Source organism: Cuculus canorus, chromosome 7 (genome assembly GCF_017976375.1).
Source record: "Cuculus canorus isolate bCucCan1 chromosome 7, bCucCan1.pri, whole genome shotgun sequence".
Classification (NCBI taxonomy): domain Eukaryota; kingdom Metazoa; phylum Chordata; class Aves; order Cuculiformes; family Cuculidae; genus Cuculus; species Cuculus canorus.
The window spans coordinates 13,972,862-14,000,006 of NC_071407.1; the positions used below are offsets into that span (position 1 = coordinate 13,972,862).

At 55.1% G+C, this 27,145-nt stretch overlaps 1 protein-coding gene across 1 annotated transcript; it reads left to right on the forward strand.

Moving 5' to 3' along the window:
- The first annotated feature begins 1,801 nt into the window (after window positions 1–1,801).
- Window positions 1,802–12,421, forward strand: KAZALD1 (Kazal type serine peptidase inhibitor domain 1). The gene is made up of 5 exons (XM_009561473.2): window positions 1,802–1,883; window positions 3,402–4,003; window positions 5,242–5,402; window positions 6,939–7,086; window positions 7,299–12,421. Exons 2-5 carry the CDS (start codon window positions 3,502–3,504, stop codon window positions 7,382–7,384), a joined length of 897 nt encoding a protein of 298 aa, XP_009559768.1. The 5' UTR covers window positions 1,802–1,883; window positions 3,402–3,501; the 3' UTR covers window positions 7,385–12,421.
- The last annotated feature ends 14,724 nt before the right edge of the window (window positions 12,422–27,145 follow it).

A 27,145-nucleotide genomic window follows, 5' to 3' on the forward strand; every position in this document is an offset into this window, starting at 1 on the left:
GTGTGCCCCACTGCTTTGCTCCCTGCGTAGGGCAGGGTTAGGTGAAGGGGTTCTTGGCACAGGGCTGCCCGAATATATAGAATCATTAAGGTGAGCCCAACACCACCGTGCCTACTAAACCATGTCCTGAAGTGCCATATCTACAGGTTTTTTGAACACCTCCAGGGAGGACGACACCACTACTTTCCTGGGCAACCTGTTCCAACACTTGACTACTCTTTTGGAACAGGATTTTTTTTCTAATATCTAATCTAAACCTCCCTGGTGCAAATTGAGGTAATTTCCTCTTGTCCTATCACTCATTATTTGGGAGAAGAGACAAGCACCCACCTCGCTACGACCTCCGTTCAGGTAGTTATAGAGAGCAATAAGGTTGCTCCCCAGCCTTCTCTTCTCCAGGCTAAACAACCCCAGTTCCCTCAGCCAATCCTCGTAAGACTTGCGCTCCAGACCCTTCCCCAGCCTCCCTGCCCCCATCCTGGGAAGTGCAGCATGGCGGGGGCAGCCCAGGGTGCCTCAGCACCCCTGACTGGGTCACCTACAGCCTGTCCCCTCTCTGCTCAGACTGTGAACCAGCTCTGGAAGTGTGTGTGCAGGAAAACATCAGCACCCCCCGCCTCCAGCTCCCAAAGCAGCTGCAGCCCCAGCTGCTCCGTGACTTATGGATGCAGGGCCTGCAACCCTGCGGCACGCTGGGACTGTGCTTGGTGGGCCAGGCGAGGGGAGCCAGAGAGGGAGGCAGCCCTGAACCAAGGGGCTGGGGGCCGCAGAGGGGGAACGGGAGGTGAGGCCAAAGGCAGAACCAGCAGGAAACCTCCCTCTGCAGTTGGAGGCTGGGGGGGAGATTTGGCCGGCAAGAGCAGATTTAGAGGGGACGAAGTCTGGCGCATTTTCCATCATTAGCCGCAGCCGGATTCACAACGGGACCGCGCGAAAGCCCTGGAGCCCAGAACAAAGTTGCAGGAAGGTGTTGGAAAGCCAGAGCAGATTTCTGCAGTGTGGTGAATGAAACCAGATCCTCCAAGCGGTCCTGCAATGGCTTTGCTTTGCCTGAGCTTCACTGGGGAAGCAAATCCCACAAATTTCTCGCCTGGAAGAGCAGAGCGGGCTGTGGGATCTCCCTGGCACAGTGGCAAGAGCAAGATGGAGATGTACGGTGTCTTTGTGCTGCAAAGGCACACCGAGTCCTCTGGTTCTTAGAGCCAGGGAAACCGAGGGAGAGAGCAGTGAGGCAGCCTTTCAGGGGGCTCTGGAGCCCCAGCCCCATTCGTGCGGCTTTTGCACTGCCGTGGCGTGGAGCAACCCAGCTGCTGATCCCAACGGCTCCAGCCAAGGTAATGCCATTGCTTGCACCCCAACACCCATTTTGTACCTGGCTCCCACACTGGGGTGAGCATAGACATTTCCCCCCCTCCCCCCCCATTTAATTACAGCAGCTTCTCAGTGTTTCAGCCTGTGTTTCCCATCCAAATTAGAGATGAAGAGATGGTTTTGCCCACCTCTCCAGCCATGCTCACCCTCGGCTGTGGGTCTGTGGGGACAGGTGAAGGGGAGGGAAAAAGCCGACGGTGAACATGAAAAAGCCCTCTGCCCCTCACCCCAGTACCCTCCTACCCCAGGGCATCCTCACAGGTCTCAGTACATGTCTTGGGGTGACCCCAGCGTTGGGGTCCGGTGTCAGGGATCCGGAGCAGCAGAGTTGTGGGGCCAGGGGTGCCGTGGGTGGCAGGTCCCCGGCAGGGAAGGGGTGCTCTCCATCCCGTGTCCCAGTCCAGGGATGGGCGGGGGGACTCACGTTTCGCTGACATCACGGCAGTGTCGGAGCAGCTGGGGGCCAGCAGCCCCACCGCCACGGCCACTGCGCACCCGCTGCTGCAGCCCCGGTAAGTGGCAGCTGACAGCGGGGAGGGAGAGGGTTTGAGGGACCCCAGGGGACTCTGTGCCACTTCCCAAGACTCCGCTTAGACCCCCAGCACCAGACTAGGGGAACCAAAGACCAACTTTGCAGTTATCCCCTGCTTCCCTGACTCCCATATCGGCCGGCACTGGGACTCACTGTGCCTTTCCACCCCTTGGGGGGCTCGGTGGTCTCTGAGAAATGGATCAAAGCTTTGCATTTGGTTATTTCTTTCTGTGTCTTACGTTTGTAACTTGCAAACCCACTGATTTGGCCATTCCCATCACCCCATACCAGCTCTGGGCTGCCTTAGTCCCAGAGGGTGGGGGGGTCTGTGAGGTGCAGCCGGTGGAGGGGACTGGGCAGAGGGGCTCCAGCCAGCCCTTCAGTGCTGTTCCCAGCTGGAGAGGAGGGGACTTGGATGGCTGCCTGTGTCCCATCCCCAGCCCTGACTCCTGCAAAGTGGCTCTGGGGCAGAAATGGGAATTTTGCTCCATCTCAGAGAAGGCAGACAGGGTGTAATGGGGGTAGAGGGTACTTGCAAAGGGGTTTCATTCATCATCTCCCCCTCTGGGGACACACTCTGAGACCCGACTCATTCCCCCAACAGAGATGGGAACGCCAGGGTAGATCAGCTTCTCTGCTTACCCAGAGCAGGTAATGCAGGCTTGGGATGTGGGAACAGGGACCCTGCTGTACCAGCACAGGCTGACCACGCTGGGCCTGCTGCCAGCCCATCGACTGCCCACTTGTGGACTGAGTTTCTCTATACTCAGCCTGTCACCTGTGTGATAACTGCAGGGGTCAAAAAGCTTTTGTGGGGTTGGGAGTTTCTTCCCCTGCTCAGGTGGGTTGTGCCTGCAAAGAGGAGTCATGGCACAGAGAGGGGAGGAAGACAAAACCAGGCATGACCGGGAGCATCTTCTTGGCTTGGCTCCTCTTGGCTGGCTGCCTCCAGCATGGAAAGAGTCTTTTGTCTGCAGGATCAGCCACTCCACTGTGCTTGTCCACATGGTGAGGGAGGAAAAAAGGGCTTGTGACTCTAGCAAAACGATGGGGAAAGGAAGGGGGCGCCTGGCTTGAGAGTAGCCTCCTGACAGGAGTTGAGGAGCAGTGTTCAAACCGTCTGAGCCATGATGGTGTAGAGCAGCCTAACCAGTGCCCCACTAGCCCTGTGGCTCCCCAGGCTGTGGTGGTATCAGACTAATCTGGGCTCTGCCTGTCAGGCTACCAGGGAAGAAAGATGAAACCTGCTGGGTCCGGGGTCAGCAGCCCCATCCCACCAGAGGATGCTCAGCGCCTAAGGGCACGAGCTGCTTGAAAAGCCTGGAAGGAGTTGAGGAGCACCAGAGTTGGAAGGATGTGGCTGTGGGACTAGGACCAAGAGAGGCTGGGACCAACCCTCCCCCATCATGCAGTGATGTTGCTCAGAGCAAGACAACCAGGAGCCGGAGGGGTGGGAAACACTCTCTGCACTGGTAACACTCGTCCTCCCTCCTCACAGGCCAGGATGGCTCCTTGGATCTAACCAGGGAGGCCAGAGCTGTGCTGGAGGTCCCTGTCCAAGTGATGGTGGGACCAGGATAGAGGAGCTGCTTGCAAGGATGTCTGAAACCAAGACCCTGAGCTCTTCTTGCCTCGTGTTTTCCTTGTTCTCCTTGCACTGGGCTTTACTCCAGCTGGGCCAGGCTTTTCCCAGCACCTCTGACTATCTCCAGCGGGGCTGGCAGCGGCTGCTGGAGGAAGGTGAGGGCTGTGCTGAGTGCCGGCCAGAGGAGTGCCCGGTGCCACGGGGATGCCTGGCTGGCACTGTGCGAGATGCCTGTGACTGCTGCTGGGAGTGCGCCAACCTGGAGGGACAGATCTGTGACCTGGACAACACCAACCACTTCTACGGCAAGTGTGGGGAGCACCTGGAGTGCCAGCTGGATTCCGGGGACCTGCAGCACGGAGAGGTGCCCGAGCCACAGTGTGCCTGCCTCTCCCACCTGGCCCTTTGCGGCTCCGACGGCAAAACCTACCCCCAGATCTGCAGGTTCCTGGAAGTCGCCCATGCCCACCCTGATGCCAACCTCACCGTGGTCCATGAGGGCCCCTGCGAGTCAGGTAGTGCCCTGGGAGCAGCTGTGGGGGCAGTGGGATGGAGGCTCGGGAAGGGACAAAGAAAGGGTGGGGAGTTCTGGCATAACTATTTCACCTGACAGCAAATCCACAGCATCCACAGGGATACAGCAGTGCTAGAGGCTCCACCACAGAGCAGCAGGTTCTCCCTAATCCCCCTACCCTGCTGCTCTGGGGCAGCCCCTGCAGATCCAGCACCTGGAGAGGTCTGGGTGCAGCTTTGCTAAATGGGAATGGAATTTATGGGAAGCAGCAAATCCTGCTGGAACAGACTGGGAAGTTCCAGGGAACCGTTAGCAAATTCTTGGCGGTAGCACTGGGTTCACGCTGGCCTGGTGCTCCTGAGTAATGTGGCTGCCTCCTGCAAATGGAAAGCTCGGTCAATTTGAATTGGCTGCGTGATTTCCATCTCTCGTTTACAGCCCAGCAGGAGGCTGGTGGGGCAGACAGTGGTGGGAAGGCCATGCCCCAGTCTGCCCAGTCCACACATGTTGCTGTCACCACAGCCTGAGGGGTGTCAAGGTTGACTTTATTTTCTATAGGTCATCATATCCTTGAGTTTTTCTCCCAGATATGTTTGGACAAGACCTTCCTTTGACCTCTGGCTCATGCTAAGGGCCAGATCCTGGAACAGGTGTGGGTAGGAAGCGTGGTCCTCACTCCAGCCCTCCAGGGAAGAGATGTAGGACCTGGAAGTGTTGGCTCCGTATAGCAGCCAGGGACCTGCTGGCTCACTGAATTGCTGGCACGAGCATGGTGCCAGAGTGGAGGCCTTGTTCAGCTGGAAGCTCAACCACCCCATCCATGCCCACCAACCTTGGGCTGGATGAGTGCCCCTTGGCCTTCCCCCTGTGGGAGAAGTGTGCTTCAATGCCCAGGAGAGCTTTGTTTTGTAGTGTTGCTGTTACTGAACTGCTCCTGTCACCTGTGTGTCCCTGAGCATCACTGTGCAGGCAGGGAAAGCAAGGCCAGGAAGGATGGCAAACCCCCAGGGGCTGCTGGGGATGGAGACCCCAGTCACAGCTGTGAGGAGGAGCTGTGTCCTGGGGCAGGATGAGGGTCTGCTATGAGTAGGAGAGGAGAGGCGAGTGAGAAGGGTCCCGGCATCTCCACATGAGCAAAATGCCGCTGCCTCGCAGGGGACCAGCCCAGGAGAGCCATGGGATCTGCTGAGGATGGGACCTCTTCTGAGCCAACACCACTTTCCTGTCTCCCCTTCACAGAGCCCCAGATCACCTCTCCTCCCTACGACACATGGAACATCACTGGGCAGGATGTCATCTTTGGCTGTGAGGTCTTTGCCTACCCCATGGCATCCATCGAGTGGAGAAAGGATGGCACAGAGATGCTGCTGCCTGGAGATGACCCCCACATCTCTGTTCAGGTGAGCAGTGTGCCTAGAGTCTTGGACATGGCCCTGGGTGACTCAGCCCTTCCCAGAGCTTGTGGGCAACCAGACCTGAGTGTGGTCATCCCCTGAGGATGGCCAAGCCTGGGTGCCTGGGGATCAGAAGGGGTGGCCAGAGCATACACACCATGAGGACTGGCTGAGCCAGGGCTGGTGTCTTGGTGGTAGGAGACATCAGCATAGCTCTCTTCTAAAATTTTCTCCAGTAGTTTTTGAACTTCTGAATATTTTTCAGGACCTGCAGCATGCAGTTCCCCACATCCTTCCCTTTGGTTTGCTTGGACTGCTGGCTTCATTCACAACCCCACCAGCAAGGCTCAAGGAGAAGACCTCCTGAGACCCCTTCCAGCCTGGGTTATCCTCTGCTCCCACCAGCAGACACAGGCAGTCCTTGTCCTTTTCTACCCATCACTCTAAGCAGGGCTCTCTCCCTAGAGCCGGCATGCCCAGGGGTCAGCATCCAGCCCGCAGCCAGCCCTAAATATAGTGCCCAGCTGGTTGAACCCGGCTATTAGAGGGTGTGTGCAGAGGCACGGGGACCATGCACAGCAGCCAGGAACTGTCAAGGAGGAAACGGTTGTGGGGTGGATGGGGACAGCCAGGGGAGCAAGTGGGACCTGTCGCCTTTGCAAAGTGTTATGCTGGTCCCCTCCATCCATCTGACCTTCACATCACCCCCTACCCTGTTGCAGGGTCGATCTGAAGACCTTCACCCCAAGCAGGGCTACTCTGCCTGGCTGGACGAGGCTCGACTGGCCTCCACCCCCACCCACTGCACCATAATAGCAGCCTGCAAACACAGCTGCAGCCCAGCTGAGTCTAGAAAAGGCTATTTCTTGCTGGGGACAAACGAAATAGTATGGTTAGTGCCAGAGCAGTCCTAGGACCTCACTGCCTGCTGAAACACGGGGACTTCAGGCTCATCTGAGCCATCCCAGGCTGGCTGTGCCTACAGCACACATACCCCTTTGCTTTTGCCACCCTGCAAAACACTGCCCCCAGCATCCTCCCGCTGTCTGGGGACCACGGTGACACAGCTGGCAGTCCAGGGCATGTCTGCAGGGTCCTGCTCAAACATGGCTCTCAGGATCTTCCAGGGGCAGGAAGATGCCCATTCTTCCCACTTTCTTGGGGAAAGGAGGACCCTCATCCAGGGGTCTGGACGTCCCCCGAGAGCAGAACTTAGTGGAAGGGCAAAGAGTTTCACAGAATTACAGAACTATTCAGGTTGGAAAACACCTTTAGGATCATTGACCCTAACACTGCCAAGTCCACCTCTAAACTATGTCCTGAAGCACCACATCTACATATCTTTTAAATACTTCCATGGATGACAACTCAACAACTTCCCTGGGCAGCCTGTTCCAATGCTTGTAAACCCTTGCAGTGGAGTAATATTTTCTAATATTAAGTTTGAACCTCCCCTGAGCTTGTGTCCCCCTTCCCATCCATCACACCCCCACATGGGACTTCCCTGGCCAGAGCACTAACTGAAATCTACCCCTCCTGCAGTTCAGAGGTGGCCCCCAGAAGTACGAAGTGACTGGCTGGCTCCAGATCCAGGGTGTGCGGGTGACAGATGAAGGCACCTATCGCTGCTTTGCCAGGAACAGGGTTGGGGAGGTGATGGCATTAGCCAGCCTGACCGTCTTCACACCAGGTGAGCAACTTTTTCTTGTCCCCATGCTGTAATGGGCATGAGGAAAGGGATGTCTGGGCAGGGTGCACTGGTATGGTGGGAGCTGCTGGTGCATAGGGCTGTGCTGGGGATGCCCCAGCAAGCTGCCATGCACAGTTTGGCTTTGGTCCTGGTGGGAAAGGGAGCAGGCACTAACGAGGCAATGTCACATCATCCCCACACTGCCGTTTCAGACCAGCTCAACCTGACAGGCTTTTCCTTGCCGAAGCCCCACGCAACACCCGAGGACTACGGGGAGAGTGAGGAGGACTATTACTAGTCCAGAGATGGGATGTCCGGCTGCAGAGATCACCTTGCCCATGGTGCCTGTTCCTGGGGCTCGGGGACATCTCCAAAACAAGCATCCCTCAGCCCCAAACTCCTTCTCTGAACAGTCCTGGCACAGCAGTCTCTTTTTTGGGGATGGGGCAACAGGGTGACATATCTGTTTGCTGGGGGTGCTTGGGGAGGGGACACTGTCTGGTTGGTGGCAAAGGGCTGGGACTGGGGGTGGCTCCACCTGGGTCAGGGTGGATCTGTCCTCTGGCACTGGCACAGACTGGAGATGTGATGGCAGGTGGGACACTGCAGGGACAACAATGCTGTGCGTAACAAGGACTTGGTGCTGGGGTGGAGGCAGCCCCCCCAGGAGATGGAGATCAGGGCAAGGACATCTCTGCCCTGTGTGAAGCATTTTGGGGAAGCGGGAGCAGAGGGCTGGGACCTGGCTATGACACCCAGTGAGTCACTGCCAGGGCCAACCTCTGTCCCCGAAGGCAGCAACAGCCAATCTTCTGCCTAGGACCTACGGAACTTGCTGCCAAAATATCCTTCTTTCCTGGTTTGTTTTTGACCAGAAAAGCAGTGATTTGAGGAAACCAGACACTTGTGGTTTTCAGCGTTATCTTTGCTCCCATGGACAACATTGGCACAACCGCCCCTGCAGTCACAAACACTTTGGCCTACTAAGCAGCTCTTTCCTTTGCCATTTCAGTTAAATTTAAGTCAAATATACATGAGGTCAAAGCCAACACAGGCCAGACAACTGTCCTCTATCCACAAGGGTTGTTCTGGGGATGAGGGAGGGGGCAAACACTGTGGATGCTACTTTGTCTGTTGCTGGGGTGCTTGGGTTGGGGAGCCCTCCTGCCCATCCTGGTGCTTACAGCTGGTCCTGCCCCTCTCACTCCGCATGGGGATGGGGGTCCCCAGTAGACCACTCCCTGTGCAGTGGAGATGCATCAGTCTGGCTCTTTGCACTCCTTTCAGTTCAGGTCCCATCCCACCTCTGCCCATCTTCATCCCAAGGTCCAGTACACTTTGACACTGGGGTCTCCACCCAGGTCACCATAGTCCTGTCAGTGTGGAGGGGCAGAGCAGCTCTGTGCCTGGCTGAGGAAGGACAGGGAGGCTCCCATTTCCACTGGTAATGCTCCATTTTTTTTTAAAGACAACCCACTTGTCTCCCAGAGCTGGTGACTTAGAGCAAATTGGCATTTTGTGGGAGTGTGGGAGGAAGCCCCCAGCTACTCTGTGCTGCTGTGTGTCTGGAGAAGGCTGGCAGGACCCTTCCCATGGCCATCCTGGACTGAGGTCACACTCAAGGGTTGCTTTGCCTTCCCCTCCAAACAGCAGCATTTAGAGGACTTGAGATTCAAAACCTCTTTTTGGACCAAATCACCCCTGGTTACTCAGTCTCAGCTCCAGGTAGATCCAGAGCTGCAGCAGGGAAGCAAAACCCAAGAGAAAGGAGTTGGCTTGTCCCCAGGCAGGAGCAGATAGGATGCGATGAGGCTGGTGGCTTGGGCAGCTCTCCTTCCCCTATTTTTTTTCTTTTCTTCCTCTTTTTCTCAAGAGCTGGCTCAGACGATGCAATTACAGCATTGAAACCTGAACAAGCAAATAAAAGGGATTTGTCTGGAGTTGGCAGCGGCACAAAATTCCTGCAGCCAGTGAGGCTGGGCCAACCCTCACCCCTGTGCTGCAGCCTGATGGGGCACAGCCGGCTGCACCGCTGCCCTGCCTGCCTGCTGGGCTGCCTATCCTCTCTGGCAGCAAACCCCTTCTTGACTGGGGAAATGCAAAAGCCTCCTATAGTTTATCCTTCCATTTAACAGCAGAATAGCATCCTTCTGGGGCTGCTACCTCAGAGCCAGAGGGTGTTGGGAGAGTGCATGGATGGAAATGTCCCATTGGCTTTTATTTTGTTTGTTTTTTTTCGGGTGCAAAACCTGCTTTTGGAGAAGCCAAGGTATTTTCACCCATCCTGATCCCCTTCTCATTTTGCAAACAAATGGGCTGGTGGAACTGGGCCATGCTCAGGCTGAGGCTGCCGCGAAACCTGAGAGCATCCTGGCGCTTCAGCAGCCGAAAGCCACCGGGGAGGCTCACGGAAGGTGCTCAGGGCTGGCCCCTGGCCAGGGCTTCCATGCCAACCCTCCCCAGAACCAGGCTCCCCCTGCCCGCCCTGCCTGTGCCGGCATGAATCCAGGTCGCACTGGGTATGGGTGCAATGCTGGGCTGGATGAGTAGGATCCCCATCCCTGGCTCTCCGTGTACTCTGGGGGTGATGCCCTGCCCAGGCACAGTGATCATCTGTATTTTGGCCTTAGTCCTTTCCCCCTTCAGCTGTGCACCCAGTCCCTGGTTACCCCCTGGGTACCTGGGAAGGGATGCTGTTGGCTCCCACTCCTGCTCTGCAGGGAGGGCAGCAGGGACATTGTGGCTGAGAGAGCAGGGAGCTTGGCCAAAATTAATCAAATTGAGGGCTGCGTCTACCAGTTTCCCTGGATCCCAGTGTGGGAGAGGGGTGTCTGCATCACACGCTGGCAGCTCAGCCAGTCTTAGGGCTCCACTTCCCCCTAGATGAGGGGCAGCAGGGTAGTCCCAAGGGCATGGAGGGGTCGGTTTCTCCCTTCCTCAGTGTCCTTTCTTGCGATTTCCAGCCACTTAAAAATTAAAGGAACCAATATCACTGCACGGCTGGAATCGGTCACTGCCATGGATCTTAATTGAGGTTATTTGTTTGCTCTAAAAATGTTTGGTCAGCTCTGCCAATGGCTGCTGTGATGCTTCCTGCAGCCCCTGCCCTGAGGAGAGGACCCTGCCCTGAGGAGAGGACCCTCCCCTCTGGCTCTGCCAGTGCAAGATGCTTTGCTTGGCTCTGGGCACCTGAAGATTTCTGAAGAACCAACCAAGCGTGGTGTCAGTGTGGAGACAGAGACTGTATCTCAACAGTGTGCTGTGCCAAATCCCTTTGGTGGCTATTTTTTGGGACAGTTGGTTTCTGGGGGCGGTGGGGGTGGAAGGAGGCTGAGCGGCTCCTGCCAACCCAGCTGCCTGCGCTCAGAGCTGCAGCTGAGCCCAGATGTTGGGCTGACGTCAGGGACAGGGTCAGCTGGACCGGGAAGCGCTAACGTGGCTGCTGGCCCCAGGCACATGCCAGCCCCACCACCTCCCACTGCCCAGGGTGAGTGAGGTGTGGACACCTCTCCAGGCACTGGAGGTTGCCAGGAGGTTGGGGACAAAGAAAGGGGGGCTTGTTCTGCTGGCACCTGGAAGACACTGAAGACGCATGCTAACAGAGGCAAACTCGTGCAATTAAAAGCCCACTGGACGCAAGTTCCTGTGGTGGCACACAAAGGGCTGGCATTGCCCTGCCACCACTAAGCGTTTCAGCCAGCCCCGTTGTGTCCTTTCAGCTCTGGGTGCTGGGGGCAAATTCAGGTAAAGCAGCTCCCCAGACACCAAAGCAGCTGCTTCTGCCCCAAACCTGTGGTTCATGTTGCACCCACCCCCTGCTGCAGGCTGCTGGTGGCACCTTGGCTCTTCCCACACCTCCATCCTCTGATGCAGGGACACCATCCAGGTCCCCAGACCTCTCCAGGGACCACTGTGGGCCAGGAGGCCACCGAGGTGGCCGGTGGCTGACACAGTGCTGACACCAGCGTGTCCTGCTCCCCAGCCTGACATCCCCGTTGCCTCCCCATCCTTGACCCCCTGTGCTCCCCAGAGCTCGCCTGGCACCAAGCACCCCAAGCAGCCGCCAAACCACAGGGCTTTGTGGTCTGCAGCGAAACCCCACCAGGTTTGGAAGATAGCGATGGTCCACCACCGAAAACATGCTGTCCTTGTCCCTCTGTGCCCTCTGGGGTGCCGGGACCTGCCCCCCGCGGCCAAGCAGGATCCGTGCCTCCATCCCACAGTCCAGATTTGGGCCACCGGCGCGATTAGCCGCTAAACAGTGCCATCTCCTGGCAAAGCCACCGGCCACACCGAGCCCCACCACTGGGCTGGGGGACCAGCTGAGGCATGCGGGTCTTTGGGCACCCCCGGAGCACCCCGAACCCCAAAGCCAGCCCTCCCTGCTCCGTGCCCTCCCCTTGCCCCTCGCAGCAGCTCTGCCTGGCTGGGGGGGAGATGCCAAGCCAAGGGACACGAGTGCTGAGCTGTCCTTCAGGATGCTCAGAGGAGCCAGAGCATATTCTTGACACGGGCCTTGAGGGGCTGTAGCGGGAACAGCTGCACTGGGACAGACCTTAGAGATATTCAGCTGCTCTCCTGAGGTGTGTGCTTGAAACCAGGGCTGCAAAAATGTCCAATAAACCAGGGCTGCAAAAAGGTGCAAACCCCTCGTGACAGCCCAGCTGGTCCCACTACACCACGATTGTCTCCCATGGAAGATCTGTGGCTTCTGGCAGGGGTCTCAACCAGCCTGAGCTGCATGCTGGTCACACTTGGATGGAAACTTTCAGCCCTGACCCTTGTAACACGTAAACTGAGGCACAGTGGGGAACCCAACCAGGTCGAGGGAGATGAGTGGGGTGGAGTGGGAAGCTACACCCAGTGCCCAACCTGTCCCCACTGAAGAAGGGCGGCATTATCCCTTGTGCCCTCTGCATGGCACCTCCTGACCCGCTGCATTGGTTCAGGGAGAAAATGAAAAGAGCAAGAGCACTTCCCTGCCTCCACCCAGCACTTACGCCATCTGATAAACAAAATGGAAATAAATCCTCCTGCGTTTGCAGCAAATAGGTCTCCACAGGGGGTTGCTTTCAATAATTCAAATGCCGTTGCAGAGCAGAGCCCACGCCAATGGGTTTTAATAAACACAGCCATAATGTGACATGCAATTTATTATTAAGCTTAAAACAGGAAGCAAAGAGTTTAATAAAAGCACCAGGTTCCCTGTATCAGTCACAGCAAGCAGGGGGGATGCTGGCTGCGAGGGGAGGCGGGCTCAGCTGGCTCCAGGGGCACGCAGAGCCAGGTTCACTTTCCTACACACACCCCTGAACTGGGACCGTGGGGACACCGAGCAGGGCACAGGGGATGTGGGCCAGACCAAGGGGAAATGGGGATTATTGCATGGACAGGGGTAGGAAGCAAAATGCTGCGTGCTCCAGCCTGCTGCCTTACACCCTGCCTGCTTGCACCCCCTACCGCTGCCTCTGCCCTAGCACCGCAGCTGGGTTGGGAGCACAGATTAAAGCTTTGGTCTTAGTCCCTCTCTCCCAGGACTTTCTCATCCACATCCCTTCCTAACTCAGCTCCACCTGGGCAGCACTGCTGGGCTCCACCCTCGCTGTAAAAGCAGGCAGAGGAGGGAGCTGAACTCCTGAGGAGAGTGTGGCTGTGCAAGGTGAGGTGCTGGAGCAAGGTCTGGGGCAGGAGCTGGTGGCTGGTGCCGCAGAAAGCATGCGTGCTGCCTGCTGGGCTGCATGGATGTCCATTCAGGCCCTGGGTCTGCTCAATGGCTGGTCGCAAGCAGTTGCTATTTGGGGAGGTGGCTCAGTGGAGGGGAGTGTGAGGTAGCTATGTCTGGAGTCGCTTCTGTGCACAGATGAGGGGTGAAGGAGGTGGCAGCATCCCATGTTCATCACCTAGCAGGAGCGGCATGCTGTCTTCTTGCTTATCCCTGCTCTGGGCTTCCTTGAGCACGTGAATGCTGACGCTTTCCACAGGGATGTGGCATTATTCCTCCTCTCCTCTCCTGCATCGAAGCAGCACCCTTTCTGTTTGGGAAGGGTCCCAACAAACCCCAGCACCTACTGCAGAGACCAGCACAGCAGCTGGAAGAGGGATGAGAGGCATGAAGGGGCTACCTGTGCTGGTCCTCTATGGAAATGGAGTTTGTATGTCTGCCCCATGCTCTGGCTTGGGGGAATGGTCTCAAGTAAAGGCAGTTCCCTGTACATAAGCTTTGCTCTTGCTATATTAGACAGCAAAGAGTCTGTTTCCCAGGGACTCAGGCTGGGGTAGATGGAGGACTTTGTCCCAGTCGAGCCAAGGAGCAGCCTGGGTCTGAGCCAGGGTCTCCAGGGCACCTGCAACTCCTTCCAGCAGAGTGAGCAGCCTCCTATCTTAAGGAGGGCTTTCCAGCCAGATAAAGCCACTCAGGCAGCCTCCTTCCTCCAGCTTGGCTGAAGTGCTGGCAGGACTGTGTGTGGGGCAGCTTTTGCAGGCTGTTTAGCTGGTGTTGACAGCAGAGAGTTCATGCTGGGATTGATGCTGGGTAACATCCTCTGGCTTCTGCCAGCACCAGTGCCTTCCTGGAGCCTGTAAAAGGCTTTAACTTGATACTGCTTTTGTTCTGTGTTTGCTGAAAGCTCCACTGCCTCTGGCTTTAGAAGCTCAGGGGCTGTTGATGTGATGTTGTGCATGTCTGCTACTTAGGCTGAGTGGGATGTTGAACCTGGATCCAGTGGAGGGACATGCTGTATTGCCTGTCCCATTCAGGTGATGATTCCCGTGCAGGGCTATCAGGAGTGGCACCAGCCTAAGAAGGGCTAGACCCCCATACTCCAACTGTCCGTGGGAAGGAGTGAAGGTTATTCTTTCAGTGCAGATGGGTTTTGGCCTTCGCTCATGCTCAGGTGGGGAAAGGACCTGCCCTTGATGGTTTGTGGGGTTTGTGGTCCTGGTTATATCGCAGTTCATGTGCACATCTGATGTCGTGTGTCTACTCCCTGTGCCTCGCGCAGCTCCCCTTGGGCTAAGCTTTCCCCTCTGCTGGCAACTGGGTTCTGAGCCTCTGGGAAAATGGGGATGAGCTGGAGCAGGGAAATAACCCATACCTGGACACAACCTATGGAGAGCGCAGGTACTCTCTGCCTGGGGCGGGTTATCTTGGAAGGGAGGATGTGCTCACCAGGGACCTGCCTTATCAGAGAGCTGCTTGCTGTCTCTCCTCACGGCCCTTTCTGCCCTGGAGCTGCTCTCTGTCACTTCTCTGCTCCGTAACAGCCGGAGGCAGGCGGAAATGGGAGCCCCTGTGCCTGGTCCCTGCCGGAGCGCGCTGTTTCGGAAGTAGGGGGGGTATCTGGCTTGCAATTACTGTGCCTTTGGCTTGGCAGGCCTGAAAGTGTGAGTGATGGGGTCTCTGCAGAGCAGCCCCCGAGCCCTGATGGGTCAGGGAGTGCTCAGCCCTGTCAGCAGCCTCATCAGGTCTCTGGGATGAGCTGGCTTGGGAACGTTGGAGGGAAACATGGGGACAGCAACTTTGGGCACTAGTGAGAACCCCAAAAATTGACTTGGCTGGATGCCCACATCCAAAGCACAGCCTGAGCCCACCACTTTAATAACCTCCCTCTCCCAGGCACAACTAGGAGGAGAAGCAGGAGAGTCACACCTCCCGTTCCCATCTTCCCTTCTTGCGTTGCAGTCATGTGTTACAGTACGCAGTGAAAGGCTGAGGTGGCTGTTCAGCACCTCTTCCAGGTACCTGCTGGAGCCAGTCCTTCCCTGCCAGGAGAGCTTGGATAGGGAGGAAAAAAATGAAAAAAAAAAATAAAAAATCTGTTATTGCATCTTTGTTGGGGTCGGTGTGATCGAAACAGTCTTGGGATCCCTGGTCTGGTGTGTTCTGCAAGTACAGCTACAGCCAGTGGATTGAAGCCCTGTAGACAACAAACCACCAGCCACTGGGCAGCTGTGGTTGCAGAATGGTAGTAGCAGTTCCCTCACAAGCGTTTTGGGATGGAGGATGCTGCCTGTCCTGCCCAAGGATGGAGGAGCCAGAAACAAGTTGTGCTCATGCCTGCTCAACAGGGCTCACTTAAAAGGTGAGAAGAGGGCTGAAAGCACAAATTACATTAGGATGGTGTCCTCGGGATCTGTCGCAGACTCAATGTCTCTCCCACCACCAGCTTTCTGTGGCCTTGGGGAAGGAAGGGTTAAGCTGCAGGTCTCAGCAAAGTAGATGTTCTCAAAAAAGTCAGCCAACCTACCCAAAAGCTAGGCCTCCCCTCTGCCCCCAATCTTATCCATCTCTCTTATCTGCCCTGGGCAAGAGCAGGGCATTTCCCTTCCTTGGGCTGACAAGGACCAGAGCAGGCGACAGGCGGAAGCTGGTGCTGACCATGCACAGGGTTTGGGGAGGCCATGGCCGTGGCATCCCAGCTGTGGAGTGCAGGTCAGTGATGTGGAGGGATGATACTGTCCACCACTGAGGGTGTCCCCTCTCCCTGGCTGTTCCATACAGGCTGTTTCATGCCCCAGAGAAACCTGGGAGCTCCTTTCTGTGGTCTGTATGTGATGAGCTACAGAGTCTCAGTTCCTGCCTGGAGAGCACAGCTCGTATCACAAAGGATGGCAAACTCTGCAAGGTCTAAGTGCCCTCCGGGCACAGTTATCTGAGGGCATGGCAGCCCGTTTAAGGTGGCATCATGCTGCCCAGGCAGGATGTGTCTCAGCTCAGCCTGTGTCAGGGCTGCAGGTAGCAGGGTGCAGAGAGGTATGGTTGTTTCACCTGGAGAGGGCTGTAGTACAAGCGAGGTGCCAGGGCATCTCGAGCAGTGTGGTGAGCTTTGCCGACACAAGGCAGGCTTGGATGGTCTGTTTAATTAAATGTGAAGAGCTCTTACACTTCACAAGCTGCAGCCCTTGCCGCAGCCTGAGCGACTTTGGGAAAGAGGCCTTTTATTAAAAGAGAGAGAGACTCTGCCTCTGCCAGGCAGCCATCAAATGGCACATTTAATTGTCTTGGCTTGTTTAGCTGTCACACAGGGAGGGATGCACTCTGGGCTCTTCAGCCTTCCCTATACATCCTCCCCAGCAGGCACTCGTGCTTGCCTGCAGCCTGGCTGCTCCCACTGCCCTGCACGAGGGTTGGTGAGGACAAGGAGGTGGGAGATGAGCCTGCATCCAACAGCAACACTGGGGGCTTGCCAGGAGCTGGGCAGAGCCCTGGCTAAATCAGTGCACTGATGGCTGAGCACTGGGGTTTGAAAGGGCTTGGGAAAGCGGCTGGGGAGTTGAGAGCCTCCTGTCATCATGGGAGCCGTCTGGAAAGCAGGGCCTAACTAAATGGCAGCTTTAAATTGTCTTCGTATGTATTCCCATGGTATAAATGAGGCAGAACATTTCTGGCTCTGAAGAGGCCATCCTGCTCTCGTTGCAATGTGGCACCCTCAGTGTATAAGCGATGGAGCAGGCTGGCCATGGGCTAGGATGATTGTGCTGCTCCTCTCTTCTAGGAATTTAAGTCCTTGGAAATATCTTCTGGGCTCTGCAACCTACTGGCACTGGGAGCTGGTCTGTTCAGGGAAGAAGGGCCTCTGGTGGCTTTGCTTTAAATCTGCTGTCTTGCTGCTGAGCAATATGGAGGGATTAAACTTGGGTTCAGCTGCAGGTACTGATCCCATTGTCCTGGGGGTGACAGTGCCTGGCTGAATGAGGGGAGATGCCCCTGGGGGGGTAGTCACAGCCTTTCCCTTGGCTTTGCTGGAGCAGCTATACCAAAGCTCACCATTTGGAGAGGGGGAAATAAAAAAGATCAAGAGGGGGAGGAAATACAGGCTTTTATCAAAGACTCCTACTTCAAAGTTGTCCAGCTGAAGTGCTCTCCTTTGGTTTAATTTGAAGTGATGTTTCCTTCAGCAGCTGCAGCTAAATGGCATCAAACGAGGCTGAAACGGCCGGAAAGCCTGGAAAGGAAAGGCACTGTTTGGGAACGGCTCAAGGCAGACCTTCCCATTGGGGTCATCCATGAAAGCCTTTTGATTGGGATGAAAATTGCCAATGCTGGCAATTCTCATCCCCCACGTCATGGCATGGAATAAAATCCAAACCCTATGGGGAGTGGGAACAGAGGTAATTTCTCATCCTGGGTGCCTGGGGGCAGCTCTACTCCTTTGAAACAGCTGCAGTGTTGGTGCTTATGAGCAAGGAGAAAGCAGGAGGTGGAGACCTGGGTGCTATGTGTGTTGCAGAGCCAGGACATCTCCCAGGCTTGTAGTGCCCAGCCTGCAGCCTCCCTGAAGCCAGATGTTGAGAGCTGCTTTGGCAGCCCATCTGCCCTGGTGAGAGCTAAACCAGATTCTGGGAGGCACCAGGGGAAGGGGTACAAATCCATCTTCCTGACGTACCCCTCCAAACCCTCCTGGAGTGGAAAACACTGGCCTCTGCTCCTGCTGCCTGGGGAATTCCTGTGTGGGGGCAGCAGGGAAGACCAGCAACTGTAGGGCACGTGCTCCCCTGTCACAGCATCTCTTAAGTACCAAAAAACCGCCTGGGAAGCAAAGCAGCTGGCTTTTCCTGGGAGAGCCTGGCGTTCTCCTGTCTGCTACATAGGAACTGATTTTCTCCATCTGTCTGGAAAACAGAAAGAGGTCAATTAGAAGGCAGTTGTGTCCTGTCCCCACTGGAGACAATGGGGCTGGGTGCTGCCTCAGCAGTGGGTCTGGTCACTGGGAGGACAGAGTTGGGCAAAACAGGCCAGAAAATCTGGAAGCTCCTCTGGAAAGAGGAACATGTCCTGAGAAACAGAGAAAGGTCATGGTCATCTCTTCCACCTCCAATGGTTAAAGAAAGCTTTTAATATCAATAATTATGCTAGCACTAAAGCCACTGGCCAGAAAGGAAAGCAAAGGACAAGTCACCTGGCACTGCACATGGAGCAGGCATGCTTAGAGCTGTCTGTCTGCTAGGGACTGCTCGTAACAGCACCTCCAAACTTTCTTCCACCCAAAAGACTCGAGTGTTGTTCCATCCATAGGTGGCTTTGCCAAATGAGACTTCAAAGACCTGTGATGCTGGCAGAGCTAGGACTCTGATTCCATGTTTTCTTGCATTTAATATCAAAGGGCAGATGCTCAAATGTGCCTCCGTGCCTGCAGCAATGGGACCTTTGTGGAGCAGAAGGCATTTGACTATATGCTCTTTCTCATGCTCTTCTTGATGTTTGGGGAAAGGTCTCTGTCAATCTTATGTGAAGTCTTGAAGCTGCATGAAGAGGCAAGAATAGGGGAAAAAAAAAATCCCTCTCCCATAAGAGTGGGGTGAAAGGAACTGTAATTTCTCTTCTCTCAGTCAAACATCCCCCGCAGCAGATCCGTTCCAGCACTGGTAGTGTTGCCGCTTTCTCAACTCTTCCCTGCTCCTTGCTCCCTCCTCTGCCTCCCCCCAGCTCTGTTCCACACACTCCCAGCTACTCTAGGATGATACAGGCGGGCGCAGAGTTCATGGGAGCCGTACCTGTGCTTTGTCTTCATCTGTCACCCCTCCTGACAGTCAGATCCATCTTGAACTAGGAGGGAGAGGGGAAGAGAGGGAAGCAATAATTAACCTCTGCGCAGGCCGCTCCTGAAATGCTGCAGTCTGGTGATGCACGAGGAGACATCTCTGACACTTTTATTGCTCCTCCAGTGCTGTGCTGCATGATTTGGCCAGGCTGGGGTACCTGAGACTTTCATTATGGTTGAAGAGCTGCTGGCACCCGCAACCCTTCCCTCCTGGGTACGTTAGTGAGGGCTCCTCACCACCCTTGCTTGTGGAGCTCGGAGACAAAACTCATTCAGGTGCTTGCAGGCAGATTGGGTTGGAGTTTTCATGGTGCAGTCCTTCGGGGACAGGGTTAGGTTTAAGGGTTCAAGTTGTCTCTGTTGTGAGTGGAATACAGGCCTGTAGGAGTAGAACTCATGCAGTGGTCCAGGATGGGTAGTTCCAGCCCCAGTGTGAGCTGCTGGGATGTGCCTGAAGTCTAGGGCAGGGGCCTAGGTGTTAACGAGCCTGAGCTCCTGTTACCTGTGACAGATCCTTGGTGGCAACATTGTCCTGAACTGGGAAGTTAGTCAACGCGGATGTGAAGAGGGAACATGTGCTAGGGCCCTTTGGGCTCCCTTGTGATGCTGTGCCAGACCATAACACCATCCTGGCAACAGATGGTGTTGGACATTCCCCTGGGTCCCTGCAGCTCCCTGCCCCAGGTTCCTGTGGGTCCCTGTGCTGGCACCCCTGTGGCGGAGTGGTCCCACACCACCTCTCAGTGATGCTGAGACAACAGTGACACTGCACAGCTGACAAAGCCAGCTATACCTCTGCCTGTTCAGGATCTGGTAGCAAAGGAGCCTGGCAATTAAAGCAGAATTATTGGCCAAGCTCTGTGAGATGCAACAACTTTTGTTCTTCTGAACCCAATGGATCCCAGGGATAAAAACAGCCATGAAAACCAGGAAAAGCTGTCCAGGGGCTCGTGTCTGGCTTGCTTGCTTGCTCTTCGGTTCTTCTGCAGGATGGCTGGGCGGTCAGTCAGAGTGGTGACTGTGTTTCATTACATACTGATGCCCATTAAACAGAAGTCACAGCCTCATCTTATACAAGCATGAGAAAAAATCAACGCCAGAAGCACTTGGCAGCCAAACCCTGGGTCATGCTCATCTGAAAAGGCTCGTGGTTAGGCTGGTGATGGATCAAACTCTTGGTACTCCATGCAGGTGTGTGGAGACTGGGGAAGGATGCAAGATCACTGGCCAGGGATGGGGACTGGGTATAGGTTCACATCTTGGTGTGGGATGTGCTGTTGTGTGGTGTCTTCCGGTGCCCTGGGCACTGAAGATCCTGTGTCTGGGAAAGAAAGGGCTCCTTAGGATTTGTCTTTGAGATAGCACCAGCATGTTCTGTTTTCCCATGAGATGCATTGTAGTGGCTGTTCCTCCCCTAAAATAGTCCTGAGAAACCAGGACTGTGAGCAGTCAGGAACACTGCATCAGATCCCACTGCTGTCCCCAGGGTCTGCAACAAGCGGTGGCCATCCAAGGGCCATGAACTTCCTGGGATGGAGGGTTGGTGGGTCAGTGCCATCTCCTGGGTAGGAAGGTGAAGATGCCACTGGAGCTGGGACAGGGAAGGGCCACGGTGGGATTTCAGGCCCAGAAAGAATGCCTTGCAGAGGCTGGTGGATTGAGCTTATCAAAATCAGTGTGAAGGGCCCTGTTGTGAGGAGGAATCACCAAATGCTGAAGGACTGGCTCACGAAGCTAAGAAAGGGAAATCATGAGTCTTTGCCTGAGTTCAAACCAAGAAAAAAAAACACTTAAAAGTAAGACCCATTTTGCTTTCCAGTTGTTTTAGCAGTAATGGGGGCTGAAAGAAGCCCATCCACCAAGATCAGAGGTGGCTTAGTCTGCTCTTGTCTGCAGAGCAAAGTGGAATCCTTTTCCATGTGTTTTTGTCAGAGGGGTGCTTTAAGAAAACCTGAGTTACAGCTATTGGTGTTTGGAGGTAGGCTGACATAACCTGGCCTGGGTAGTTTCAGAGGCAGCTGTAGAGGATCCTAGCATCTGTCCTAGCCTTGAAATCTGCAGTTGCAGCCTTGATCCTGGCAGGTTTCTTACGCTGTGTCCTGGCACCTATGTCTTATGAACTGTCAGCGCCACCAGTGTCCTCAGGCTGTTTCTCAGGAGTCTATGAAAAGCCACCAAGAAAAGCAGAGGTGGCTTCTGCACAGGCCAGAATCTGAGGAAAATTCCTCGTAAGAGACAGTTTCTGCTTTAAAGATAATGCAGTCTTTACATGTAAGAAGCTGTTGCTCATATCAGTTGGAGATGGAGAAACTGAGGCATAGAGGATGAGAGTGATTTATCCCAGCTGAGGTACCTGATAGCAAACCCAGAGATGAGTTGAAGTCTCATACAGCTCCCCTTTCTAGCTGCAATTGCATCCACCGGGAACAGATCGGCAGACTGGGGAAAAGCACTTCCAAACTTTCCAGTTCTGCCTTCAAGGAGTGGTTTGCCGAGGTAGAGTATGAAAAAGCTCCTGAACGCTTGAAGTGTCCAAATAGACTGCAGATGAGGCCATCTACTGCCGTGTACTGCCAGCTCCTTGGCTTTTGAGTGGCAGCAAGATACGGCCTTTCCCTGCACAGATGGGGGTTTAATCAGGCACAGTTTAAGCACATGGGTGTTCAGCACTAATCCGATTTCCCTCCATTCATTAGGGTGGTTATTCATCACTTGGGAATGATGAGAGGCTGCGAGTCTGTGTGGATGCTGGAAAGCAGTGGTGCTGCTTGATGCTGGTGTGTGGCCCCTTCCCTTGCTGCAGGGCCAAAGTGCCAGTGGGGATGGCAAGTGGATGATCCCAACCGCTTCACAACATCAAATCACAAGCTAGAGTGGCTTCACTGTGCTCTGGAGACCAAGTCACCTTAGGCTTGTCCGGCAATTGGATGGGAAACTGGCTGAACTGCAAAGTAATGTACTGAGACTGAGAATTGCTTCGTTGGGAGAGGACCTGAAAGGATGGAAACCTGTGGCCCAGCTCTCCTCGACCCTTGCGTTGCTCGGAGGGTTGGTTACTGGGCAAAGCACATCTCCCACTGCTCTGTGAGCCCACAAACCTGTATGTTCAACAAGCTGGACCCAACCTTACAAAGAAAAGCAATTCATCAGAGCAGAGCTATGGGGAGTGGGCAAAGGGCTGATGCCCTGGGCTGGGACAGAGCTTGGGTGTAACATCAGCTGGAACAGCCATGGGTAAGGCTGCACAAGGCAGAAAGCTGCTTTGAGTGCACGTTTGCTTCTTCCAAGGCTTTGGCAGATGCGCTCCCATCTCTGCCACTCAGTGCCTGGGCAGATGGGTCAGTAAGCAGCCAGAGCAGGTCCTGGCTGTACCCTGGGACCTTGGCATCCAAAATAAAAATACAAAAAAAACCCCAAAAAACTGAAAAAAGCTGTATTCTTCTCTGTCACTTTTCTTCTTATCTGGAGTTCAACAGACTTGGATTTCCAGATGAACAACAAAGTTTGCACAAATGTCTAAGATGCTCACTCGCTACTCCTGTCTCCAGTGCAAATATCCTGGCTGTTGAAGGAAAAAAAAAAAAAAAAAAAAAGATTACCCTGCATGACTGGTGTAAATTTTGATGTGAGGTGAGTAAAAGGGGCTGCAGCCATGGTACAGGAGGAATTAAAGGCTGTGGTGGGGATGCATTTATTCCCCTGGCCCTAGTAAATGGCAGTCGGTAGCATGGCTCGCAGGCATGAGAATTACTATCCTGCCCCAGGGAGCTAAAGGGTAACTACCAGTTAGTGGCTGTAGAGTTATTGGATAATTCTGGTTATCATGGGGTGTCTGGGGACCTCCAGGTCATCACCATGGGACACCAGGGCTGTGAACAGGTATTTAACCAGGTTCTGCAGTGAACCAAGGTGACTTCCACGTCCTGGCCAGGGTTGGTCCTGCAGACGCCATTTGGGGGTCCCAGCACAGAGTCCCAGAGGAGTGGGGGGTAAGAGCTGCTTATCACCCAGAGAACTGAGCTTCCAAGCTCCCAGCCAGTCTGTCCGTCCTGTGCCCCTCTGTGGCTGGGATCTGGGTACTAACAGATTCGAGAAGCTGAACGCGCCTCTGGGGTCTTGAAATTGCCTCCAGGCTGCCTGCTGTCATGGGGGGGTCTCCTTTGCCTCCCCACTTTCCTGTTTTTCTTTCCTCACCTCTGCAGGATCCCTCCTCCAAAGCATCAACCCCTCAGTCCCACCACCTGAACCCCTCATTCTTTCAGTCTCCATCTCCTGGCACCCTCCCACCCCCCTCTGGCGCCTTCTCAGCCCTCTGCCCTCCCTGAGCCTCTCCCCTCCCTGATCAGCACCCCACTTCCCAGACCTTGGCCGACCAGCGAGGCACTAACACCGGCACCCCTCTACTTTCCGAAAGGGGCCGGTGGTTGTGTTTGATGGGAGCAATCCATCTCCATAATTGTAATGACCGTTCCCATTAATCGGCCATAAACTAATAAAGTAAGCACTTTCCCCTCCATCCCCACCCCCACTCCCCAAACTTCATTAAGTCTTTAGTACATTAATATGTCTTACTTAGTGTCTGCTTTGGCCTCTGGTTTGGTTTTTTTTTTTGGTTTTGTTTTGCTTTTTTCCTCTATTTTTGTTTTGCTTTTTTTCCTCTGTTTTTTTGCTGTGGGTAGCATGGGTTTACTTGATGATGTTATTCCCTGCAGCCCCAAGGAAGATTTGACAGCCCAGGTCATCCCTGCAGTGGCGGGAGCATCACGCGTGATGGTGAGCCAAGAAGAAAGGGACAGAGATTGGGGGGGTAGAGAGGGGGAGGAATAAAATATCCCGTACACCTCCAAATTAAATTTGTGATGCCTGGCATCAGATGGGCCCGCAGCCAGAGATTAATTCGACTGATCAAGTTATAAAGAGCGCTGAGGCGAGTAATCAATCTTGGAGCTGTCAGGCGAATCGGCAGCAGTATTAACCTGGCAGGACTCGCACACACATACACACGCACAAATGCAGAAGCCTTTTTAATTCCTTTCACTTTGACTATTATTTCCCAGGCCTGTTTATTTGGAAGAGCTGGGGGCAGGCGGGGGACTGTGGTGCTTTGCTCTCTCCTCCTCTGTCCCTGGCAGTGACAGCCTCATCCAAGCAGAGGATTTTCCCCCTCCTTCACCCATCACCTCCATGTGCAAAGGGAAAATCCTTGGCCATGAAGTTGGAAGCCTTTAAGTTCAGTTTTTCCAAGGGACAACACCACATTTTCTGCCTGATATTGAGAAGACTCAGGCTGGGTTTCCTTCTCTTCCCAGAGCCGTGGTAGTGGCATTGCTTTTCCCTTGCCAGCCCCTGGCCTGGGACTGGCCTCAGGCTTGTGGTTCTCAGCCCAGAGCACAGTCCCCACACATTCCTAAAGGGCTGCAGAGCCACTGAGACGCTCCGGGTCAGCTGCAAACTGGAACTTCTTAAAGCTGAGTCTGCACAACCCATATGAAATGAAGGCTGAGAGCTCTCTTTGGAGGTCCCTCCTCAGGAATGGGGTGCAAACCAAGCAGCTTAGAAGTGATGAGGTCCCTCTTTGCCCTGCCTTGGGGGGCTGCAATAACCCTGCAGGCAGCAGAGGAGGGGTTTGGCTGCATGGGTTGGAGATCCCAGTGCTGGCTGGGGCTGTGCAAAAACCTTGCCTGGTCCAGCCTCAGAAGTGGACAGGTCCTTCAGGCTCAGGGTTGAGAGTCTAAAGAGTCTCAGATTGACCCCACAGAGAGAAGACGACTGGCAGGCAAGAGCAGGAGCAAGTGCAGCCAGGGACCAGGAAACAGGCTGTTTCAGAGGGGAGTTGAACTTGGGCCACTTGGAAAGACAACAGAAAGAGCAGGAGTTTGGAGTGCTCAGCCAGCACTGCAGTCGGTCTTGGACTGTGGGATCATTGGCTATAAATGTGCACCCAGCTGCTGGCTGTTCATAGCACATCACCTGTAACATGAGGAGGCAATGGGATCTCCTTACTTGAGAAGCACGGAATACCACCCCCTACTCTGGCTGGGGATATCTTCTCAGGGGATATAGTCAAGGAGCAATGTCTCCATGCAGGGGTCACTGCGAGCAACCACCAAAGCTGTTGGTTTTCTTTTGCCAGGCTAAATGTTCGATGTCTCACGTGGCAAGCTCCAGGATCTGCAAGAGGACCTGGCCAGGCAAACTAGCTTGTACTGGTCCTAGCTTTGAACCCAAGGGTTGAGCATGGCCCAAATGCATGGAGAGACTAGATGCTGGCTCTGCAGGGCCCTACTCCTTGTCACTGGTGGCCACGCGGACCCCATCCGAGTGTGAGTGCTGGCTTAGCGGGTCCTTTGCCAGAATGAGTCCTCCTTGTACCACAGCTCTTCTGGTTGTCCCAGCAGGCTGAGGGAGCAGGAGCCCATGCTAAGCCCCTGGGCTCAGAGCCGTGCTGCCCCATGGCTTAGACAGGCTGCAGTTTTGGAGCCCTCACATCCTTTCCAGTGCCAAAGCTGCAAGTCATTAGCGTGACACAAGCAGGACACGTGGCTTGGGCTGCTGGGAACACTGTGGCCTTTCTGTGATGCTCAAGTGGGTCTTTCCAGGAACAAACTGTGCGGGCGGCATGTCCAGAGAAACGCTCTGGAGTGGGAGCCAGCGTCCCTGCAAGAGGAGTGGCTTTCCAAGCAAGGTTCCCTGGTGAAATGTTTCAAAATACTTTCACTCCCACAGCAGCCCTGCATGTCCCCTTCAGGGGCTGCCAGTCAGGCTGCGATGGCCCTGTAGCGAGCCAGGGCATCCAGCACAGCTGCAGCTCACAGCCGGCTCCCATATCTGTTCATCCAGCACTTGTGTGTGTGCAGGGGCTGTGCTGGGGGTGGAGGGGCCAGCTGCCTTTGGGGTGCTTGGGGTGGGTCCTCAAAGAGGGCGGAGGTTGAGGAAGGAATTCTGGACTACCTGCTCTCATTCTCCGTGTTCCTCCCTCTCTGAAGGGGATGCAGGGCTCCCCGGAGCCTCCTTGTGATGGCTGATGTGTGCCCCAAGCGCTCCACCATCGTGTCCCCCATAATGTGGAGCAGAGGTGCTGGAACTGCTCTCATCTCCCGTGCTGAGCACGTCTCCTCTGCTCTCTGCTCAGAGCACGTGGCCACAGCCATTCCCCATCTCCTGTCCCCATGGCTCCATTTCTGCCATCCTGCAGAGCTCTGATTGATGCCGTGGCTCCTTCCCCCGGACCCGCCGACAAACACCTGTATCCTCTGCCGGCTGCGCCGACCCCGCCAGCTCACAGGGCTGCAGGCAAGAGGGCTGCATCCCGGTGCCAAGCTGCTCCTGCTCAGCTCACGCTGGCAGATTTTGGAGCTGTTTGGTGCCAAAGTCTTCTCCAATTAATCTTCCCCCTCCCTGGCTCCCTCCCCTCCTCACTCGGCCACGTCTTGGGGAGGATGCATTGATATCAGAAGTGCCCAACAGAGCATCTGGAGCTCAGGCTAGGCTGCATTTCCCTGCACCTTCTCCAGGCTGCCGGGTACTGGTGCGGATGCTGTCTTCATATTTGATGGGATTATTAGCACGGAGGGGGGGGAAGGGGGGAAAGAAAGAACTAATTGATCTGGTAATAAAGTTAATAGAAGCTCTTATGAGCTTGCCCATTAAGAATAATTAAGGAAGAGTGAGTGAGGGGAGAAGAGTGAAGGGAAGTCCCCTGCGGCTGGGGCAGGCTGGCTGGCTTGGTGGGGGGTTGCAGAAGTGCTTCCACTCCACACTCTCTGCCACTGGCCTTCACCCCCAAAGCCTCTTCTGTCCCTGCTCCTGAAGGCCCAGGCAGCTCCGACTTCTTCAGCTGAGACTGGGGCAGTGGAGAGGACAAGTAACCCTGGACCAGTGAGGAGGCTGGGACCCTCCCAGTCAGTACCCAGGCAAGGTTGGTGTCCCATGGGAGTTTGGTGGGGACAAGGACCAGAGAGGATGGGGGACTTCCCTCAAAGATCTCCCAGCAAAATGTGAGCACCAGTTTTTGCCAGGGATGCTCTGGCTCACCGGCTGTCTTGGCAGGAGCAACACCCCTGTGCTGGGCTGCGGCTGCCGCGGACCCTCCAAGCTGGGTAGGGCCAGGAAGCATCCAGGGCTGGAGACAGGATGGCTGAGCTCTGGTGAGGGAAAAAAGCCAACCTCCAAGCACTTGGTAAACACAATTGTCAAAAGAAGAAAAGAGCAGCATGGTGGGGTCAGGGGTTAATACTGACAGAGCTACTGCTACAAATGGCAGGGAAATCAGGTGGGATTTCAGCGACTGATAACAGGAGGTAGTGGGGACCCAGCATGTGGTGGGGCTGCAAACCGACACAGAGGCAGGGTATGGGGTAGGGATTTGCTGGGTACCTGGGGGCAATGGGGCAAAAGGCTCCCCACTCCTTCCCTGACCACTGGTCTGCAGGCAGGTGGCACAGGTTGTCCACAGTATGTTCTTCCCGAGATGGCATCCCCTGCGGTCTCTACCTTGCAGGGCTTGTCATAGATTATGT

Bases quoted from the DNA above. Each gene is read 5' to 3' on its own strand.
- KAZALD1 (XM_009561473.2), top strand. From the start codon at position 3,502: ATGTCTGAAACCAAGACCCTGAGCTCTTCTTGCCTCGTGTTTTCCTTG. The intron at 4,004-5,241 runs GTAGTGCCCTGG...TCCCCTTCACAG, and splicing joins TGAGGGCCCCTGCGAGTCAG to AGCCCCAGATCACCTCTCCT. The intron at 7,087-7,298 runs GTGAGCAACTTT...CTGCCGTTTCAG, and splicing joins CCTGACCGTCTTCACACCAG to ACCAGCTCAACCTGACAGGC.